The sequence below is a fragment of the Pseudophryne corroboree genome, chromosome 8 (assembly GCF_028390025.1).
Source record: "Pseudophryne corroboree isolate aPseCor3 chromosome 8, aPseCor3.hap2, whole genome shotgun sequence".
In the NCBI taxonomy this organism is placed as follows: Eukaryota; Metazoa; Chordata; class Amphibia; order Anura; family Myobatrachidae; genus Pseudophryne; species Pseudophryne corroboree.
Genome location: NC_086451.1, coordinates 490,685,414 through 490,708,959, shown reverse-complemented (window position 1 = coordinate 490,708,959; position 23,546 = coordinate 490,685,414). Strand labels below are relative to the sequence as shown.

The 23,546-nt window shown below is 45.9% G+C and overlaps 1 protein-coding gene across 2 annotated transcripts in view; it reads left to right on the top strand.

Moving 5' to 3' along the window:
• LOC134949697 (RNA-binding protein Nova-2-like) overlaps window positions 1-23,546 on the top strand; it is a 129,208-nt gene that overhangs the window by 75,610 nt on the left and 30,052 nt on the right. The window contains exon 2 of one of the 2 annotated variants that reach the window (XM_063938454.1): window positions 7,624-7,767. In XM_063938454.1, the coding sequence (XP_063794524.1) occupies window positions 7,624-7,767 (144 nt within the window). Of the gene's footprint in view, window positions 1-7,620; window positions 7,768-23,546 lie in introns of both variants that reach the window. The other variant, XM_063938453.1, reaches the window with a different exon arrangement.

Sequence of the window (23,546 nt, the reverse complement as noted above, 5' to 3'; positions counted from 1 at the left end):
AGTGGTAGTGCCGTATAATTCCAGTGATCCTGCCGTATAATTCCAGTGATCCTGCTGTATATTTCCAGTGGCACTGGCGTATAAATCCAGTGATCCTGCCTTATAATTCCAGTGATCCTGCCGTATAGTTCCTGTGGTACTGGCGTATAAATCCAGTGATCCTGCCGTATAATTCCAGTGATACTGCCGTATAATTCCAGTGATCCAGCCGTATAAATCCAATGGTACTCAGTGGCGTAACTACTACCCCCGCAGCCCTCGCGGTGGCTTGGGGGCGAGGGGCTGCGGGGGCGCCGCCACTGATTTAGCGCAGATTGACATGCGGACGAGTGTCCGCATGTCAATCTACGGTCTCCTCCTTCCCTCCGCTGCTGTGTTGGAGGGACACGGAGGGCACAGCGCGCGCCTCTCCTGTGTCCCGCCTGCGTCTCCGGCGGGTCTAATAAATGAAGTGCCGTTCGTGAGCTCTGATTGGCTCACGAACCGGCACTTCCTTTAACTGACCCGCCGGAGACCCAGGAGGGACACAGGAGAGGCACGCGCTGTGCCCTCCGTGTCCCTGCAACACAAAACAGCGGGGGAGCACGGGGGAAGGAGGGGGGTACTGGGGGAGCATATGTGGCACAGGGGGAGGGGGGCATATGTGGCACTGAGGGGGCATATATGGCACTGGGGGGGTGTATGTGTACCTGGCACATGGGGGGGGGCTATATTTGGCACTGGGGGCACTTGAGTACCTGGCACTGTGGGGGAATATCTGGCACTGAGGGCATATGTGGCACTGGGGGGTATGTGTGTACCTGGCACATGGGGGGGGGCTATATTCTGCACTGGGGGCATGTGAGTACCTGGCACTGTGGGGGAATATCTGGCACTGAGGGCATATGTGGCACTGGGGGGTATGTGTGTACCTGGCACATGGGGGGGGGGGCTATATTCTGCACTGGGGGCATGTGAGTACCTGGCACTGTGGGGAAATATCTGGCACTGAGGGCATATGTGGCACTGGGGGGTATATGTGTACCTGGCACATGGGGGGGGGCTATATTTGGCACTGGGGGCATGTGAGTACCTGGCACTGTGGGGAAATATCTAGCACTGAGGGCATATGTGGCACTGGGGGGTATATGTGTACCTGGCACATGGGGGGGGGCTATATTTGGCACTGGGGGCATGTGAGTACCTGGCACTGTGGGGAAATATCTGGCACTGGGGACATATGTGGCACTGGGAGCACAGCCCTAGCAACAAGCACTACCCCCTAGCAACGAGCATGACACCCAGTGCATGAAACCCCTGGCAACGAGCATGACACCCAGTGCATGAAACACCTGGTAACGAGCGTGACACCCAGTGCATGAAACCCCTGGCAACAGCGATTCCTGTCATAATGTGTCACAGGCATTACGGTGTGTGGCATAATGTGTCGGGGGCATTACGGTGTGTGGCATAATGTGTAGGGGGCATTATTGTGTGTGGCATAATGTGTCACAGGCATTACGGTGTGTGGCATAATGTGTCGGGGGCATTATTGTGTGTGGCATAATGTATAAGGGCCATTGCAGTATGTGGCATAATGTATACTGGGCATTACTATAAGGAGGAAAAATGGCAAATAATGTAAGGGGCATGAATCAGGATTATTTTTCTTTCCTGTGGTGGCTAACGTCTGGGCGTGCAGGTTGCAAAACTGGGGTATAAGGAAGTCTTTTCCTGCAATGCCATGCCACTTTATGCGAAGCCACGCCCATTCCAACGAAGCCACGCCTTTTTTGTGGCGCGCGCGCATGTTTGTCCCTTTAATAGTGCCAATTATGGGGGATGGGGGATGGGGGTGTTCGCCGAAGAATTTTTTGGTTTGGGGGAGAAAAATTTCTAGTTATGCCACTGGTGGTACTGGCATATAAATCCAGTTCAGTGGTACTGCCATATATGTCCAGTGGTACTGGCGTATAATTCCAGTGATACTGCCTTATGTCCAGTGGTCAGAGGCGTAACTAGGGTTTTTGGAGCCCAGGGCAAGATCAATAATGGTGCCCTCCCCCCCACAAAAAACAAAACAAAACAACAACAACAAAAGGAAAGTATGTGCACACACCACCGGTGTCACTGTATATAAAGATGTCAGGGTGTGTATGTATAGATATAGGTGCAGTGGTCGAAGTGGAATTTTTGAAGGGGGAATGAAAAAGTGTAGATAGCAATTATGCGCGCGCTCCGGAAAAGGGGGCGTGGTCACTCAAAAGGGGCGTGTCCTTCAGTGTAGTAGGACCCCTTATACTATCTAGTACTGGTGCACCTTTAACATTATGGCACACGGTATAAGCCGAAATTCACATTATAGCACACGGTATGAGCCGAAATTCACATTATAGCACACGGTATGAGCCAAAATACACATTATAGCACACGGTATGAGCCGAAATTCACATTATAGCACACGGTATGAGCCGAAATTCACATTATAGCACACGGTATGAGCCAAAATACACATTATAGCACACGGTATGAGCCGAAATTCACATTATAGCACACGGTATGAGCCAAAATACACATTATAGCACACGGTATGAGCCGAAATTCACATTATAGCACACGGTATGAGCCAAAATACACATTATAGCACACGGTATGAGCCAAAATACACATTATAGCACACGGTATGAGCCGAAATTCACATTATAGCACACGGTATGAGCCAAAATACACATTATAGCACACGGTATGAGCCGAAATTCACATTATAGCACACGGTATGAGCCAAAATTCACATTATAGCACACGGTATGAGCCAAAATTCACATTATAGCACACGGTATAAGCCGAAATTCACATTATAGCACACGGTATGAGCCAAAATTCACATTATAGCACACGGTATGAGCCGAAATTCACATTATAGCACACGGTATGAGCCAAAATTCACATTACAGCACACAGTATGAGCCGAAATTCACATTATAGCACACGGTATGAGCCAAAATTCACATTACAGCACACAGTATGAGCCGAAATTCACATTATAGCACACGGTATGAGCCAAAATTCACATTATAGCACACGGTATGAGCCGAAATTCACATTATAGCACACGGTATGAGCCAAAATTCACATTACAGCACACGGTATGAGCCGAAATTCACATTATAGCACACGGTATGAGCCGAAATTCACATTACAGCATACGGTATGAGCCAAAATTCACATTATAGCACACGGTATGAGCCAAAATTCACATTATACCACACAGTATGAGCCAAAATTCACATTATACCACACAGTATGAGCCAAAATTCACATTATACCACACAGTATGAGCCAAAATTCACATTATATCACACGGTATGAGCCGAAATTCACATTATAGCACACGGTATGAGCCAAAATTCACATTACAGCACACGGTATGAGCCAAAATTCACATTATACCACACAGTATGAGCCAAAATTCACATTATACCACACAGTATGAGCCAAAATTCACATTATATCACACGGTATGAGCCGAAATTCACATTATAGCACACGGTATGAGCCAAAATTCACATTACAGCACACGGTATGAGCCAAAATTCACATTATACCACACAGTATGAGCCAAAATTCACATTATACCATATAGTATGAGCCAAAATTCACATTATATCACACGGTATGAGCCGAAATTCACATTATAGCACACGGTATGAGCCAAAATTCACATTATACCACACAGTATGAGCCAAAATTCACATTATACCACACAGTATGAGCCAAAATTCACACTATAGCACACGGTATGAGCCGAAATTCACATTATAGCACACGGTATGAGCCAAAATTCACATTACAGCACACGGTATGAGCCGAATTTCACATTATAGCACACGGTATGAGCCGAAATTCACATTATAGCACACGGTATGAGAAAAACTCACATTATAGAGTGAGGGGATCCTACCCCCTTAATTAACAAGGCCTGTGGGGCACTGTGGTGAGGGCTCCCCCTTAATAGACTAATTGCAGAGTTTAGCAGCGGGAGGGTTGCAGCGGTTTCTCACCCCAAGCTGCTGCGCTTCTGCCACCTCCGACACTCCAAGTCTTCGGCGCCACCCGGGATGCAGAGCACCGCACCGGGAATGCACCCTTTTCAGTGTGGTCTGCTGCGCTCCGAAGGGGGTTCTTCTCTCCTGCTGCAGGATCCCGATGTGCGCCGTCCTCCCCGCTGTTACTGCAACGGTAAGCATTAGTACCGTTTACCGCAGAGGCCATTTACTGAGGCATATGTATTAAACCTCAGGAACTGAGATGCCCTCACCGTACAGCTGTGTGGCCGAGCCGGGCGGGGGGACAGCCAGCAGCAGCAGCAGCATGCCGGATATCAGCAGCCGAGGGTGCGGGCTGTACATACTTCAGGCAGCTGGATATTCAACAGTGCTGAGAGCCTCCGGAGCCCGCACCCCCCGGTGCTGCAGTACGCCGGCAGAGGACACCCATCCCCCGAACCCTGCGTAGCCCAAAGCCGGAGATCGGCAGCATGTTCAACGCGAAAGCAGAAGCCGCTTGTTGCCGGTCAACATGCTGCCGATCTCCGGCTTTGGGCTCCGCATCGCTCCGCACGTGCCTTACCCTCGGCTGCTGATATCCGGCATGCTGCCCCTGCTGCTGACTTTATACCCGCCCGGCTCGCCCACCCAGCTGGATGGTGAGTGAGAAGGGCATCTCAGTGCCCGTGGTTTAATACATATCCCTCTACGGTAAATGGCCTCTGTGGTAAATGGTACTAATGCTTACCGTGGCGGTAAGCATTAGTACATCCCGCCCTATAGGTGTAAAGTCAATATCAAACACACACACAGACTGCCCCACCCCCTTACTTACACACACACACACACACACACACACACACACACACACACACACACACACACACACACAGTCTGTATATTACACACACACAGACTGGCCACCCCCAAACCCACACACCCACTCAGACTACACACACATTCTCATACTTTCCCCTCCCCCACACACACTGGACTGCAAAAATTGACACGGACTCACACTGTTACACACACACACACACACACACACACACACACACACACACACACACACAATTAACACACACGCACTCACACTGTCCCGTACCCCCCCCCCCCCTCTCCCGACAGTAAACTGCTGCGACCTGCTCACCTGCACCTCCGAGGCCGCCGCACATAATTCCGTTTTTCCCATAGTCAGACACAATGACGTCACCCCTATCCTTTACTCCCAGGGCGATATCACAACATTCACTTTATTGTCAAAGATAAATTGGAGCCTCCTCCTAACTTTCTATCGTTCCCTGGTGCAGCAATAACAGAGGTGCCTCTGCCACCTGCCCCAGCTCTGCACATCTTACACCAGCTGGGGAATAACAGAGGTGCCTCTGCCACCTGCCCCAGCTCTGCACATCTTACACCAGCTAGGGAATAACAGGGGTGCCTCTGCCACCTGCCCCAGCTCTGCACATCTTACACCAGCTGGGGAATAACAGAGGTGCCTCTGCCACCTGCCCCAGCTCTGCACATCTTACACCAGCTGGGGAATAACAGAGGTGCCTCTGCCACCTGCCCCAGCTCTGCACATCTTACACCAGCTGGGGAAAAGCTTAGGAGAAGAAAGTGATGCTATAATAGCAAGCAGAGTATATCATATCAGCTCGCAGTGCTCTCTCCTCCCTGTCCTCGCTTATAACCACGCGCGCACGCGATATGATGCTGCAGGGGGGGAGTAGAGGGAGGTTTCTAACTGCCGCTGCCTGTACAGTGGTACAGGCGCAGCAGCCGGGGATGACAAGGAGAACGCCGCGGGTAGTGCCGGCGACGCAGGAACCCTTTCGCATGGGGCGAGCGGGCAGTGCAGGTGCCGGTGGCGCCCCCCTCTGCTGGGGCTGCCACGATGCCCAGGGCACGTGCCCTGCTCGCCCCATGCTAGTTACGCCTCTGCCAGTGGTACTGCCATATAATTCCAGTGATACTGCCGTATATATATACCCTGTTGCAACGGGATTACTGAGACCATATCAACAATGCTGGTGTTAGACGTGCGTCCGGTATCCGCCATTGGTGCAGTGGGACTGCAGTGCCACTCCTAGATGGGCCAGGTGGTTGTGCCGCACACTTGTGTCGCTTAGCTTAGCCATCCAGCGACCTCGGTGCAACCTTTTGGCCTACAAACAATATTGTGAGGTGTTCAGAATAGACTGGAAATTAGTGGAAATAATTGTTTTTGAAGTTAATAATACCGTAGGAGCAAAATTACCCCCAAATTCTGTGATTTTAACTTTTTTTTATCAAAAATCATCCAGATCCAAAACCAAAACCAAAACACGAAAGGTGCCCGCCGCACATCTGTACTGTACACGTGTGGAAGTGAATGTTATTGAGGTTAATAATACCATAGGATCAAAATTACCCCCCCAAAAAAAATCATCCAGATCTAAAACCAGAACACGAAACATGAAAGGTGCCCGCCGCACATCTGTAGTATAACATACCTCCCAACATTGGAGCGCAGCAAGGAGGGACACTTTTGGAAAGGGGGCGTGGCCTATCGTAAAGGGGGCGTGGCATCACGGCAAGTGCTGCGATCGAAATCCACGCCCCCGTTTTCGTCATTATGGGGGCCTGAACAGCGCTCAGAGAGCTGCTGGTCGTGCCCCCTGTCCCTCTCTGCCGTGAATAGACGCTGTGCGCATGCTCAGAGCAGCAAGTGGCAGGGGGGATCTCCCAACTGCCCCCCCACCCACTCGCGGGACACTGCGACCCGCGGGTCGGACAGAGGCATAGACCGTAAAAAACAGGACTGTCCCGCCAAAATGGGGACAGTTGGGAGGTATGGTATAAAGAGAAGCGGTGTCCATAACACATTGTGGGAAGGGGCATCATAGCACGGGCTTTCTCTGGGGTCAGTTTTGTCATGCCTCTTCCTTCTGGAGGGGGGGGGGGGGGGGGCGCCAATTCTCTTTCTGGCACAGGGCTACACGAAGTCTAGTTACGGCTCTGCATCTTAGCTGCACAATCTGCTGCAGCATCGCTTCATAACACCACTGAGAATTTCCGAGGTTTAAGAAATGCATCAAAAAAGGTATCAGGAAAGGTAATAGCATTTATATGCCCCGGCGACATTCCGTCTTCATCCTTTCCCGTGTCACCAGCTTCCTGTCAGCCAAGGTCCCCACACCTCCACCCCTTAGCCACGTGCCTCCCCAGATCCCATTGTACTTTACTGAGCACCAAACACTGTGTCGGCATTTGCACAGCAAAGTGAGCAGTCATTTGTACGGGTCCATTTGCTGAGTTTCTCTTTTGGATCATTAGCATTGTGCTAAACAGTGACCCCTGTATGTATGAAGCCCCCAGATGTCTGCACCCCGCCGCCTGTACATGGAGGAAAGGAAGCAGTCAGGGTAGTCACAGGGCTGTACTTGTGTTATTAATGGGCCACAAGCAGCAGAAATAGGGAAACTTCTATACAAATGTGTCACAAACTGCAACTGCTTCAGGTGTCACTTTCTTATCTTTCTGCACGTGGAATGCTCCATGTCCCCCGCCTCACTGTTATTATAGTTATGTGATTACGTTGTGTCCCTTCCAGCAGAAGACGGCGAGCTCTTCCTGAAGGTGCTAATACCCAGTTATGCCGCGGGTTCTATTATCGGGAAAGGCGGTCAGACCATTGTCCAGCTACAGCGGGAGACGGGCGCAACTATCAAACTCTCCAAATCCAAGGATTTTTATCCAGGTCAGTGACGGTAATAAAATGCTTCTATTCCGGTTATGTCATCGTATATTCAGCGCTGAGGAAGCGCACTCCGGTCTGGGGCCTGGATCATTAGGGAAATGGTATTGGACCCTATACCTACAGGTAATAATAAATGATGTAGACAGGGCAGTCACGCAGGATGCAGGCGGTGCTGTAGGGAGACGCAGAACGGATGTTACCTCTCCTTCTGCCCCTGCGTCCTCTGTGCATTAGAGAATTGTGGGGTCTGGGCATGGTGCAGCACATGGTGCAGCACCCCTGCGTCCTCTGTGCATTAGAGAATTGTGGGGTCTGGGCGTGGTGCAGCACATGGTGCAGCACCCCTGCGTCCTCTCTGCATTAGAGAATTGTGGGGTCTGGGCGTGCAGCACATGGTGCAGCACCCCTGCGTCCTCTGTGCATTAGAGAATTGTGGGGTCTGGGCGTGGTGCAGCACATGGTGCAGCACCCCTGCGTCCTCTCTGCATTAGAGAATTGTGGGGTCTGGGCGTGCAGCACATGGTGCAGCACCCCTGCGTCCTCTGTGCATTAGAGAATTGTGGGGTCTGGGCGTGCAGCACATGGTGCAGCACCCCTGCGTCCTCTGTGCATTAGAGAATTGTGGGGTCTGGGCGTGGTGCAACACATGGTGCAGCACCCCTGCGTCCTCTCTGCATTAGAGAATTGTGGGGTCTGGGCATGATGCAGCACATGGTGCAGCACCCCTGCGTCCTCTCTGCATTAGAGAATTGTGGGGTCTGGGCGTGCAGCACATGGTGCAGCACCCCTGCGTCCTATCTGCATTAGAAAATTGTGGGGTCTGGGTGTGCAGCACATGGTGCAGCACCCCTGCGTCCTCTCTGCATTAGAGAATTGTGGTGTCTGGGTGTGCAGCACATGGTGCAGCACCCCTGCGTCCTCTCTGCATTAGAGAATTGTGGGGTCTGGGCGTGCAGCACATGGTGCAGCACCCCTGCGTCCTATCTGCATTAGAAAATTGTGGGGTCTGGGTGTGCAGCACATGGTGCAGCACCCCTGCGTCCTCTCTGCATTAGAGAATTGTGGTGTCTGGGTGTGCAGCACATGGTGCAGCACCCCTGCGTCCTCTCTGCATTAGAGAATTGTGGGGTCTGGGCGTGCAACACATGGTGCAGCACCCCTGCGTCCTCTCTGCATTAGAGAATTGTGGGGTCTGGGCATGGTGCAGCACCCCTGCGTCCTCTCTGCATTAGAGAATTGTGGGGTTTGGGCATGGTGCAGCACATGGTGCAGCACCCCTGCGTCCTCTCTGCATTAGAGAATTGTGGGGTCTGGGCATGGTGCAGCACATGGTGCAGCACCCCTGCGTCCTCTCTGCATTAGAGAATTGTGGGGTCTGGGCATGCAGCACATGGTGCAGCACCCCTGCGTACTCTCTGCATTAGAGAATTGTGGGGTCTGGGCATGGTGCAGCACATGGTGCAGCACCTCTGCGTCCTCTCTGCATTAGAGAATTGTGGGGTCTGGGCATGGTGCAGCACATGGTGCAGCACCCCTGCGTCCTCTCTGCATTAGAGAATTGTGGGGTCTGGGCGTGCAGCACATGGTGCAGCACCCCTGCGTCCTCTGTGCATTAGAGAATTGTGGGGTCTGGGCGTGGTGCAGCACATGGTGCAGCACCCCTGCGTCCTCTCTGCATTAGAGAATTGTGGGGTCTGGGTGTGCAGCACATGGTGCAGCACCCCTGCGTCCTCTCTGCATTAGAGAATTGTGGGGTCTGGGTGTGCAGCACATGGTGCAGCACCCCTGCGTCCTCTCTGCATTAGAGAATTGTGGGGTCTGGGTGTGCAGCACATGGTGCAGCACCCCTGCGTCCTCTCTGCATTAGAGAATTGTGGGGTCTGGGCGTGCAGCACATGGTGCAGCACCCCTGCGTCCTCTCTGCATTAGAGAATTGTGGGGTCTGGGCGTGCAGCACATGGTGCAGCACCCCTGCGTCCTCTCTGCATTAGAGAATTGTGGGGTCTGGGCATGGTGCAGCACATGGTGCAGCACCCCTGCGTCCTCTCTGCATTAGAGCATTGTTGGGTCTGGGCGTGCAGCACATGGTGCAGCACCCCTGCGTCCTCTCTGCATTAGAGAATTGTGGGGTCTGGGCATGGTGCAGCACATGGTGCAGCACCCCTGCGTCCTCTCTGCATTAGAGAATTGTGGGGTCTGGGCGTGCAGCACATGGTGCAGCACCCCTGCGTCCTCTCTGCATTAGAGAATTGTGGGGTCTGGGCATGGTGCAGCACATGGTGCAGCACCCCTGCGTCCTCTCTGCATTAGAGAATTGTGGGGTCTGGGCATGGTGCAGCACATGGTGCAGCACCCCTGCGTCCTCTCTGCATTAGAGAATTGTGGGGTCTGGGCATGGTGCAGCACATGGTGCAGCACCCCTGCGTCCTCTCTGCATTAGAGAATTGTGGGGTCTGGGCATGGTGCAGCACATGGTGCAGCACCCCTGCGTCCTCTCTGCATTAGAGAATTGTGGGGTCTGGGTGTGCAGCACATGGTGCAGCACCCCTGCGTCCTCTCTGCATTAGAGAATTGTGGGGTCTGGGCGTGCAGCACATGGTGCAGCACCCCTGCGTCCTCTCTGCATTAGAGAATTGTGGGGTCTGGGCGTGCAGCACATGGTGTAGCACCCCTGCATCCTCTCTGCATTAGAGAATTGTGGGGTCTGGGCGTGCAGCACATGGTGCAGCACCCCTGCGTCCTCTCTGCATTAGAGAATTGTGGGGTCTGGGCATGGTGCAGCACATGGTTCAGCACCCCTGCGTCCTCTCTGCATTAGAGAATTGTGGGGTCTGGGCATGGTGCAGCACATGGTGCAGCACCCCTGCGTCCTCTCTGCATTAGAGAATTGTGGGGTCTGGGCATGGTGCAGCACCCCTGCGTCCTCTCTACATTAGAGAATTGTGGGGTCTGGGCATGGTGCAGCACATGGTTCAGCACCCCTGCGTCCTCTCTGCATTAGAGAATTGTGGGGTCTGGGCATGGTGCAGCACATGGTGCAGCACCCCTGCGTCCTCTCTGCATTAGAGAATTGTGGGGTCTGGGCATGGTGCAGCACATGGTGCAGCAGGCGTGATGTGAATGTCAAGGGGCCAGTATCATGTAAAACAAGGCTGCCGCTTTGACAGCTTGTCTTCACTCATACAAAGGCCTGGGTAAGTCCCTGTAGGCCGTAGCTTGAGCTATAAGTGGTTGCCATGGATACGTCCCGCAGCCAATCAAGCTTGACAGTAGAGAGAAGGGATCAAATTGCCATGGAAACAGCTCACTACTGCCCAGACTGAGTATGCCATAGCTTGTGCCATTGTAATCTTACTTGTAGCACAGGCCCTAATGCGTTACCATGGAAACTGCTTATTGCCAGGCCATGGATGATGCATTCTCTCCATAGTGCACCGCACACTCTCCCATGTTCTGCTCCTAAACTGTTACAGAGCAGCAGGAAATCCAGACATGGCAGCAAACGTGGCATCTAACATACATCAGCAAACGTGGCATCTAACATACATCAGCAAACGTGGCATCTAACATACATCAGCAAACGTGGCTTCTAACATACATCAGCAAACGTGGCATCTAACATACATCTGCAAACGTGGCATCTAACATACATCAGCAAACGTGGCATCTAACATACATCAGCAATCGTGGCTTCTAACATACATCAGCAAACGTGGCTACTAACATACATCAGCAAACGTGGCTTCTAACATACATCAGCAAACGTGGCATCTAACATACATCAGCAAACGTGGCATCTAACATACATCAGCAAACGTGGCATCTAACATACATCAGCAAACGTGGCATCTAACATACATCAGCAAACGTAGTAGGGTTAGGGTTTTGTATTAGCGTTAGGGTTTTGTATTAGGGTTAGGGTTAGGGTTTTGTATTAGGGTTAGGGTTAGGGTTTTGTATTAGGGTTAGGGTTAGGGTTTTGTATTAGGGTTAGGGTTAGGGTTTTGTATTAGGGTTAGGGTTATGGTTAGGGTTTTGTATTAGGGTTAGGGTTTTGTATTAGGGTTAGGGTTTTGTATTAGGGTTAGGGTTATGGTTAGGGTTTTGTATTAGGGTTAGGGTTATGGTTAGGGTTTTGTATTAGGGTTAGGATTAGGGTTAGGGTTTTGTATTAGCGATAGGGTTTTATAGTAGGGTTAGGGTTTTGTATTAGGGTTAGGGTTTTGTATTAGGGTTAGGGTTTTGTATTAGGGTTAGGGTTAGGGTTTTGTATTAGGGTTAGGGTTATGGTTAATGTTTTGTATTAGGGTTAGGATTAGGGTTAGGGTTTTGTATTAGCGATAGGGTTTTATAGTAGGGTTAGGGTTTTGTAATAGGGTTAGTGTTTTATATTAGGGTTAGGATTAGGGTTAGGGTTTTGTATTAGCGATAGGGTTTTGTAGTAGGGTTAGGGTTTTGTATTAGGGTTAGGGTTTTGTATTAGGGTTAGATTTTTGTATTAGCGATAGGATTTTGTAGTAGGGTTAGGGTTTTGTATTAGCGTTAGGGTTTTGTATTAGTGTTAGGGGTAGGGTTTTGTATTAGGGTTAGGGTTTTGTAATAGGGTTAGGGTTTTGTATTAGGGTTAGGGTTTTGTATTAGGGTTAGGGTTTTGTAATAGGGCTAGGGTTTTGTATTCGCGTTATGGTTTTGTATTAGCGTTAGGGTTTTGTATTAGGGTTAGGGGTAGGGTTTTGTTTTGGTTACGAAGGGTTAGAGTTTTGTTTTAGGGTTAGTGTTAGGGTTTTGTATTAGGGTTAGTGTTAGGGTTTTGTACTAGGGTTAGGGTTTGTATTGGGTTAGGGTTTTGTTTTATCGTTAGGGTTTTGTATTAGGGTTAGGGTTAGGGTTTTGTGTTAGGGTTTTGTATTAGGGTTAGGGTTTTGTATTAGTGTTAGGTTTTTTGTATTAGCGATAGGGTTAGGGTTTTGTATTAGGGTTTTGTATTAGGGTTAGGGTTTTGTATTAGGGTTAGGTTTTTGTATTAGCGATAGGGTTAGGGTTTTGTATTAGGGTTAGGGTTGTGTATTAGGGTTAGGGTTTTGTAATAGGGTTAGGGTTAGGTTTTTGTATTAGGGTTAGGGTTTTGCATTAGTGTTAGGGTCAGGGTTGTGTATTAGGGTTAGGGTTGTGTATTAGGGTTAGGGTTTTGTATTAGGGTTAGGGTTTTGTATTAGCGTTAGAGTTTTGTATTAGCGTTAGGGTTTTGTATTAGGGTTAGGGGTAGGGTTTTGTTTTGGTTACGAAGGGTTAGAGTTTTGTTTTAGGGTTAGTGTTAGGGTTTTGTATTAGGGTTAGGGTTTGTATTGGGTTAGGGTTTTGTTTTATCGTTAGGGTTTTGTATTAACGTTAGGGTTTTGTATTAGGGTTAGGGTTTTGTATTAGGGTTAGAGTTTTGTATTAGGTTTAGGGTTAGGGTTTTATATTAGGGTTAGGGTTAGGGTTTTGTATTAGGGTTAGGGTTTTATATTAGGGTTAGGGTTAGGGTTTTGTATTAGGGTTAGGGTTTTGTATTAGGGTTAGGATTAGGGTTAGAGTTTTGTATTAGCGATAGGGTTTTGTAGTAGGGTTAGGGTTTTGTAATAGGGTTAGGGTTTTGTATTAGGGTTAGGGTTTTGTATTAGCGATAGGATTTTGTAGTAGGGTTAGTGTTTTGCATTAGCGGTAGGGTTTTGTATTAGGGTTAGGGGTAGGGTTTTGTATTAGGGTTAGTGGTAGGGTTTTGTATTAGGGTTAGGGTTTTGTATTAGGGTTAGAGTTTTGTATTAGGTTTAGGGTTTTGTATTAGGGTTTTGTATTAGGGTTAGGGTTTTGTATTAGAGTTAGGTTTTTGTATTAGCGATAGGGTTAGGGTTTTGTATTAGGGTTAGGGTTAGGGTTTTATATTAGGGTTAGGATTAGGGTTTTGTATTACGGTTAGGATTAGGGTTTTGTATTAGGGTTAGGGTTAGGGTTTTGTATTAGGGTTAGGGTTTTGTATTAGGTTTTGGGTTAGGGTTTTATATTAGGGTTAGGGTTAGGGTTTTGTATTAGGGTTAGGGTTTTGTTTTAGGGTTAGGATTAGGGTTTTGTATTAGGTTTAGGGTTAGGGTTTTATATTAGGGTTAGGGTTTTGTATTAGGATTACGGTTTTATATTAGGGTTAGGGTTTTGTATTAGGGTTAGGGTTTTGTATTAGGGTTAGGATTAGGGTTTTGTATTAGTGTTAGGGTTAGAGTTTTGTTTTAGTTTTAGGGTTTTGTATTATGGTTAGGGTTATTGTTTTGTATTAGGGTTAGGGTTTTATATTAGGGTTAGGGTTTTGTATTAGCGTTAGGGTTTTGTTTTAGCGTTAGGGTTTTCTATTAGGGTTAGGGTTAGGGTTTTGTATTAGGGTTTTGTATTAGGGTTAGGATTAGGGTTAGGGTTTTGTAATAGGGTTAGGGTTTTGTATTAGCGATAGGGTTTTGTATTAGGGTTAGGGGTAGGGTTTTGTATTAGGGTTATGGTTTTGTATTAGGATTAGGGTTTTGTATTGGGGTTAGGTTTTTTTTATTATGGTTAGGCTTAGGGTTTTGTATTGGGGTTAGGTTTTTTTTATTAGGGTTAGGTTTAGGGTTTTATATTAGGGTTAGGGTTTGGTATTAGGGTTAGGGTTTTGTATTAGGTTTAGGGTTTTGTATTAGCGTTAGGGTTTTGTATTAGGGTTAGGGTTTTATATTCGGGTTAGGGTTTTGTATTAGGTTTAGGGTTAGGGTTTTGTTTTAGGGTTAGGGTTTTGTATTAGGGTTAGGATTAGGGTTTTGTATTAGGTTTAGGGTTTTGTATTAGCGTTAGGGTTTTGTATTAGGGTTAGGGTTTTGTATTAGCGTTAGGGTTTTGTATTAGGGTTAGGGTTTTATATTAGGGTTAGTGTTTTGTATCAGGGTTAGGGTTTTGTATTAGGTTTAGGGTTAGCGTTTTGTATTAGGGTTAGGGTTTTGTATTAGGGTTAGGGTTTTGTATTAGGGTTAGGGTTTTGTATTAGCATTAGGGTTAGGGTTTTGTATTAGGGTTTTGTATTAGGTTTAGGGTTTTGTATTAGCGTTAGGGTTATGGTTTTGTATTAGGGTTATTATTAGGGTTTTGTATTAGGTTTATGGTTTTGTATTAGCGTTAGGGTTAGGGTTTTGTATTAGGGTTAGGGTTTTGTATTAGTATTAGGGTTAGGGTTTTGTATTAGGGTTAGGGTTTTGTATTGGTGTTAGGGTTTTGTATTGGTGTTAGGGTTTTGTATTAGGGTTAGGGTTTTATATTAGGGTTAGGGTTTTGTATTAGGGTTAGGGTTTTGTATTAGTGTTAGGGTTTTATATTAGGGTTAGGGTTTTGTATTAGGATTAGGGTTTTATATTAGGGTAAGGGTTTTATATTTGGGTTAGGGTTTTGTATTAGTGTTAGGGTTTTGTATTAGGGTTAGGGTTTTGTATTAGGTTTAGGGTTAGGGTTTTGTATTAGGGTTAGGATTAGTGTTTTGTATTAGGGTTAGGGTTTTGTATTAGGTTTAGGGTTTTGTATTAGCGTTAAGGTTAGGGTTTGTATTAGGGTTAGGGTTTTGTATTAGCGTTAGGGTTTTGTATTAGGGTTAGGGTTTTGTATTAGCGTTAGGGTTAGGGTTTTGTATTAGGGTTTTGTATTAGGGTTAGGGTTTTATATTAGGGTTAGGTTTTTGTATTTGCGATAGGGTTAGGGTTTTGTATTAGGGTTAGGGTTTTGTATTAGTGTTAGGGTTGTGTATTAGGGTTAGGGTTTTGTAATAGGGTTAGGGTTAGGTTTTTGTATTAGGGTTAGGGTTTTGCATTAGTGTTAGGGTCAGGGTTGTGTATTAGGGTTAGGGTTGTGTATTAGGGTTAGGGTTTTGTATTAGGGTTAGGGTTTTGTATTAGCGTTAGAGTTTTGTATTAGCGTTAGGGTCTTGTATTAGGGTTAGGGGTAGGGTTTTGTTTTCGTTACGAAGGGTTAGAGTTTTGTTTTAGGGTTAGTGTTAGGGTTTTGTATTAGGGTTAGGGTTTGTATTGGGTTAGGGTTTTGTTTTATCGTTAGGGTTTTGTATTAGGGTTAGGGTTTGTATTGGGTTAGGGTTTTGTTTTATCGTTAGGGTTTTGTATTAGGGTTAGGGTTTTGTATTAGGATTAGGGTTTTTTATTAGGTTTAGGTTTTTTTTATTAGGGTTAGTGTTTTGTATTAAGGTTAGGGTTTTGTATTAGGGTTAGGGTTTTGTATTAGGGTTAGAGTTTTGTATTAGGTTTAGGGTTAGGGTTTTATATTAGGGTTAGGGTTAGGGTTTTGTATTAGGGTTAGGGTTTTATATTAGGGTTAGGGTTAGGGTTTTGTATTAGGGTTAGGGTTTTGTATTAGGGTTAGGATTAGGGTTAGAGTTTTGTATTAGCGATAGGGTTTTGTAGTAGGGTTAGGGTTTTGTAATAGGGTTCGGGTTTTGTATTAGGGTTAGGATTAGGGTTAGGGTTTTGTATTAGCGATAGGATTTTGTAGTAGGGTTAGTGTTTTGCATTAGCGGTAGGGTTTTGTATTAGGGTTAGGGGTAGGGTTTTGTATTAGGGTTAGGGGTAGGGTTTTGTATTAGGGTTAGGGGCAGGGTTTTGTATTAGGGTTAGAGTTTTGTATTAGGTTTAGGGTTTTGTATTAGGGTTTTTTATTAGGGTTAGGGTTTTGTATTAGAGTTAGGTTTTTGTATTAGCGATAGGGTTAGGGTTTTGTATTAGGGTTAGGGTTAGGGTTTTATATTAGGGTTAGGATTAGGGTTTTGTATTACGGTTAGGATTAGGGTTTTGTATTAGGGTTAGGGTTAGGGTTTTGTATTAGGGTTAGGGTTTTATATTAGGGTTAGGGTTAGGGTTTTGTATTAGGGTTAGGGTTTTGTATTAGGGTTAGGATTAGGGTTAGAGTTTTGTATTAGCGATAGGGTTTTGTAGTAGGGTTAGGGTTTTGTAATAGGGTTCGGGTTTTGTATTAGGGTTAGGATTAGGGTTAGGGTTTTGTATTAGCGATAGGATTTTGTAGTAGGGTTAGTGTTTTGCATTAGCGGTAGGGTTTTGTATTAGGGTTAGGGGTAGGGTTTTGTATTAGGGTTAGGGGTAGGGTTTTGTATTAGGGTTAGGGGCAGGGTTTTGTATTAGGGTTAGAGTTTTGTATTAGGTTTAGGGTTTTGTATTAGGGTTAGGGTTTTGTATTAGAGTTAGGTTTTTGTATTAGCGATAGGGTTAGGGTTTTGTATTAGGGTTAGGGTTAGGGTTTTATATTAGGGTTAGGATTAGGGTTTTGTATTACGGTTAGGATTAGGGTTTTGTATTAGGGTTAGGGTTAGGGTTTTGTATTAGGGTTAGGGTTTTGTATTAGGTTTTGGGTTAGGGTTTTATGTTAGGGTTAGGGTTTTGTATTAGGGTTAGGGTTTTGTATTAGGGTTAGGATTAGGGTTTTGTATTAGGTTTAGGGTTAGGGTTTTATATTAGGGTTAGGGTTTTGTATTAGGGTTACGGTTTTATATTAGGGTTAGGGTTTTGTATTAGGGTTAGGGTTTTGTATTAGGGTTAGGATTAGGGTTTTGTATTAGTGTTAGGGTTAGAGTTTTGTTTTAGTTTTAGGGTTTTGTATTATGGTTAGGGTTATTGTTTTGTATTAGGGTTAGGGTTTTATATTAGGGTTAGGGTTTTGTATTAGCGTTAGGGTTTTGTTTTAGCGTTAGGGTTTTGTATTAGGGTTAGGGTTTTGTATTAGGGTTAGGATTAGGGTTAGGGTTTTGTAATAGGGTTAGGGTTTTGTATTAGCGATAGGGTTTTGTATTAGGGTTAGGGTTTTGTATTAGGGTTAGGGGTAGGGTTTTGTATTAGGGTTATGGTTTTGTATTAGGATTAGGGTTTTGTATTGGGGTTAGGGTTTTTTTATTATGGTTAGGCTTATGGTTTTGTATTGGGGTTAGGTTTTTTTTATTAGGGTTAGGTTTAGGGTTTTATATTAGGGTTAGGGTTTGGTATTAGGGTTAGGGTTTTGTATTAGGTTTAGGGTTTTGTATTAGCGTTAGGGTTTTGTATTAGGGTTAGGGTTTTATATTAGGGTTAGGATTTTGTATTAGGGTTAGGGCTTTGTATTCGGGTTAGGGTTTTGTATTAGGTTTAGGGTTAGGGTTTTGTATTAGTGTTAGGGTTTTATATTAGGGTTAGGGTTTTGTATTAGGATTAGGGTTTTATATTAGGGTTAGGGTTTTGTATTTGGGTTAGGGTTTTGTATTAGTGTTAGGGTTTTGCGTTAGGGTTAGGGTTTTGTATTAGGTTTAGGGTTAGGGTTTTGTATTAGGGTTAGGATTAGTGTTTTGTATTAGGGTTAGGGTTTTGTATTAGGTTTAGGGTTTTGTATTAGCGTTAAGGTTAGGGTTTGTATTAGGGTTAGGGTTTTGTATTAGCGTTAGGGTTTTGTATTAGGGTTAGGGTTTTGTATTAGCGTTAGGGTTAGGGTTTTGTATTAGGGTTAGAGTTTTGTATTAGGGTTAGGGTTTTTTATTAGGGTTAGAGTTTTGTATTAGCGTTAGGGTTTTGTATTAGGTCGGGTTAGGGTTTTGTATTAGGGTTAGGGTTAGGGTTTGGGTTTTGTATTAGGGTTGGTGTTAGGGTTGTGTTTATTGTATTGTGGATAGTGTGATGATGTGTGTACTGTATGGCGGTTTCTGTGACGGTGTGTATACTGTATGGAGGTCACAGTGATATTGTGTGTATTGTATTGTGGTAGGTGTGATGATGTGTGTACTGTATGGCGGTCTCTGTGACGGTGTGTATACTGTATGGAGGTCACAGTGATATTGTGTGTATTGTATAGTGGTAACTGCGATGATGTGTGTACTGTATGGCGGTCTCAGTGACGGTGTGGATACTGTATGGAGGTCACAGTGATATTGTGCGTATTGTATTGTGGTTAGTGTGATGATGTGTGTACTGTATGGCGGTCTCTGTGACGGTGTGTATACTGTATGGAGGTCACAGTGATATTGTGCGTATTGTATTGTGGTTAGTGTGATGATGTGTGTACTGTATGGCGGTCTCTGTGACGGTGTGTATACTGTATGGAGGTCACAGTGATATTGTGTGTATTGTATAGTGGTAACTGTTATGATGTGTGTACGGTATGGCGGTTTCTGTGACGGTGTGTATACTGTATGGAGGTCACAGTGATATTGTGTGTATTGTATAGTGGTAACTGCGATGATGTGTGTACTGTATGGCGGTCTCTGTGACGGTGTGTATACTGTATGGAGGTCACAGTGATATTGTGCGTATTGTATAGTGGTAACTGCGATGATGTGTGTACTGTATGGCGGTCTCTGTGACGGTGTGTATACTGTATGGAGGTCACAGTGATATTGTGTGTAGTATGGCGGCCTCTGTGACGGTGTGTATACTGTATGGAGGTCACAGTGATATTGTGCGTATTGTATAGTGGTAACTGCGATGATGTGTGTACTGTATGGCTGTCTGTGACGGTGTGTATACTGTATGGAGGTCACAGTGATATTGTGTGTATTGTATAGTGGTAACTGTTATGATGTGTGTACGGTATGGCGGTTTCTGTGACGGTGTGTATACTGTATGGAGGTCACAGTGATATTGTGTGTATTGTATAGTGGTAACTGCGATGATGTGTGTACTGTATGGCGGCCTCTGTGACGGTGTGTATACTGAATGGAGGTCACAGTGATATTGTGTGTATTGTATTGTGGTTAGTGTGATGATGTGTGTACTGTGTGGCGGTCTCAGTGACGGTGTGTATACTGTATGGAGGTCACAGTGATATTATGTGTATTGTATTGTGGTTAGTGTGATGATGTGTGTACTGTATGGCGGTCTCTGTGATGGTGTGTATACTGTATGGAGGTCACAGTAATATTGTGCGTATTGTATTGTGGTTAGTGTGATGATGTGTGTACTGTATGGCGGTCTCTGTGACGGTGTGTATACTGTATGAAGGTCACAGTGATATTGTGCGTATTGTATTGTGGTTAGTGTGATGATGTGTGTACTGTATGGCGGTCTCTGTGACGGTGTGTATACTGTATGGAGGTCACAGTGATATTGTGTGTATTGTATAGTGGTAACTGCGATGATGTGTGTACTGTATGGCGGTCTCTGTGACGGTGTGTATACTGTATGGAGGTCACAGTGATATTGTGTGTATTGTATAGTGGTAACTGCGATGATGTGTGTACTGTATGGCGGTCTCTGTGACGGTGTGTATACTGTATGGAGGTCACAGTGATATTGTGTGTATTGTATAGTGGTAACTGCGATGATGTGTGTACTGTATGGCGGTCTCTGTGACGGTGTGTATACTGTATGGAGGTCACAGTGATATTGTGTGTATTGTATAGTGGTAACTGCGATGATGTGTGTACTGTATGGCGGTCTCTGTGACGGTGTGTATACTGTATGGAGGTCACAGTGATATTGTGTGTATTGTATAGTGGTAACTGCGATGATGTGTGTACTGTATGGCGGTCTCTGTGACGGTGTGTATACTGTATGGAGGTCACAGTGATATTGTGTGTAGTATGGCGGCCTCTGTGATGGTGTGTATACTGTATGGAGGTCACAGTGATATTGTGCGTATTGTATTGTGGTTAGTGTGATGATGTGTGTACTGTGTGGCGGTCTCAGTGACGGTGTGTATACTGTATGGAGGTCACAGTGATATTATGTGTATTGTATTGTGGTTAGTGTGATGATGTGTGTACTGTATGGCTGTCTCTGTGATGGTGTGTATACTGTATGGAGGTCACAGTGATATTATGTGTATTGTATTGTGGTTAGTGTGATGATGTGTGTACTGTATGGCTGTCTCTGTGATGGTGTGTATACTGTATGGAGGTCACAGTAATATTGTGCGTATTGTATTGTGGTTAGTGTGATGATGTGTGTACTGTATGGCGGTCTCTGTGACGGTGTGTATACTGTATGAAGGTCACAGTGATATTGTGCGTATTGTATTGTGGTTAGTGTGATGATGTGTGTACTGTATGGCGGTCTCTCTGACGGTGTGTATACTGTATGGAGGTCACAGTGATATTGTGTGTATTGTATAGTGGTAACTGCGATGATGTGTGTACTGTATGGCTGGCTCTGTGACGGTGTGTATACTGTATGGAGGTCACAGTGATATTGTGTGTATTGTATAGTGGTAACTGCGATGATGTGTGTACTGTATGGCGGTCTCTGTGACGGTGTGTATACTGTATGGAGGTCACAGTGATATTGTGTGTATTGTATAGTGGTAACTGCGATGATGTGTGTACTGTATGGCGGTCTCTGTGACGGTGTGTATACTGTATGGAGGTCACAGTGATATTGTGTGTATTGTATAGTGGTAACTGCGATGATGTGTGTACTGTATGGCGGTCTCTGTGACGGTGTGTATACTGTATGGAGGTCACAGTGATATTGTGTGTATTGTATAGTGGTAACTGCGATGATGTGTGTACTGTATGGCGGTCTCTGTGACGGTGTGTATACTGTATGGAGGTCACAGTGATATTGTGCGTATTGTATTGTGGTTAGTGTGATGATGTGTGTACTGTATGGCGGTCTCTGTGACGGTGTGTATACTGTATGGAGGTCACAGTGATATTGTGTGTATTGTATAGTGGTAACTGCGATGATGTGTGTACTGTATGGCGGTCTCTGTGACGGTGTGTATACTGTATGGAGGTCACAGTGATATTGTGTGTAGTATGGCGGCCTCTGTGATGGTGTGTATACTGTATGGAGGTCACAGTGATATTGTGCGTATTGTATTGTGGTTAGTGTGATGATGTGTGTACTGTGTGGCGGTCTCAGTGACGGTGTGTATACTGTATGGAGGTCACAGTGATATTATGTGTATTGTATTGTGGTTAGTGTGATGATGTGTGTACTGTATGGCTGTCTCTGTGATGGTGTGTATACTGTATGGAGGTCACAGTGATATTGTGCGTATTGTATTGTGGTTAGTGTGATGATGTGTGTACTGTATGGCGGTCTCTGTGACGGTGTGTATACTGTATGGAGGTCACAGTGATATTGTGCGTATTGTATTGTGGTTAGTGTGATGATGTGTGTACTGTATGGCGGTCTCTGTGACGGTGTGTATACTGTATGGAGGTCACAGTGATATTGTGCGTATTGTATAGTGGTAACTGCGATGATGTGTGTACTGTATGGCGGTCTCTGTGACGGTGTGTATACTGTATGGAGGTCACAGTGATATTGTGTGTATTGTATAGTGGTAACTGCGATGATGTGTGTACTGTATGGCGGTCTCTGTGACGGTGTGTATACTGTATGGAGGTCACAGTGATATTGTGCGTATTGTATAGTGGTAACTGCGATGATGTGTGTACTGTATGGCGGTCTCTGTGACGGTGTGTATACTGTATGGAGGTCACAGTGATATTGTGTGTAGTATGGCGGCCTCTGTGATGGTGTGTATACTGTATGGAGGTCACAGTGATATTGTTTGTATTGTATTGTGGTTAGTGCAATGCTGTGTGTACTGTGTGGCGGTCTCAGTGACGGGGTGTATACTGTATGGAGGTCACAGTGATATTGTGTGTATTGTATTGTGGTTAGTGTGATGATGTGTGTACTGTATGGCGGTCTCTATGATGATGTGTGTACTGTATGGCGGTCTCTATGATGATGTGTGTACTGTATGGCGGTCTCTATGATGCTGTGTGTACTGTATGGCGGTCTCTATGATGCTGTGTGTACTGTATGGCGGTCTCTATGATGCTGTGTGTACTGTATGGCGGTCTCTATGATGCTTTGTGTTCTGTATGGCGGTCTCTATGATGCTGTGTGTACTGTATGGCGGTCTCTGTGATGCTTTGTGTTCTGTATGGCGGTCTCTATGATGCTTTGTGTTCTGTATGGCGGTCTCTATGATGCTGTGTGTACTGTATGGCGGTCTCTGTGATACTTTGTGTTCTGTATGGCGGTCTCTGTGACGGTGTGTATACTGTATGGAGGTCACAGTGATATTGTGTGTATTGTATAGTGGTAACTGCGATGATGTGTGTACTGTATGGCGGTCTCTGTGACGGTGTGTATACTGTATGGAGGTCACAGTGATATTGTGTGTAGTATGGCGGCCTCTGTGATGGTGTGTATACTGTATGGAGGTCACAGTGATATTGTGCGTATTGTATTGTGGTTAGTGTGATGATGTGTGTACTGTATGGCGGTCTCAGTGACGGTGTGTATACTGTATGGAGGTCACAGTGATATTGTGTGTAGTATGGCGGCCTCTGTGATGGTGTGTATACTGTATGGAGGTCACAGTGATATTGTGTGTAGTATGGCGGTCTCTGTGACGGTGTGTATACTGTATGGAGGTCACAGTGATATTGTGTGTAGTATGGCGGCCTCTGTGATGGTGTGTATACTGTATGGAGGTCACAGTGATATTGTTTGTATTGTATTGTGATTAGTGTGATGATGTGTGTACTGTATGGCGGTCTCTATGATGCTGTGTGTACTGTATGGCAGTCTCTATGATGCTGTGTGTACTGTATGGCGGTCTCTATGATGCTGTGTGTACTGTATGGCGGTCTCTGTGATGCTTTGTGTTCTGTATGGCGGTCTCTGTGATGCTGTGTGTACTGTATGGCAGTCTCTATGATGCTGTGTGTACTGTATGGCGGTCTCTATGATGCTGTGTGTACTGTATGGCGGTCTCTATGATGCTGT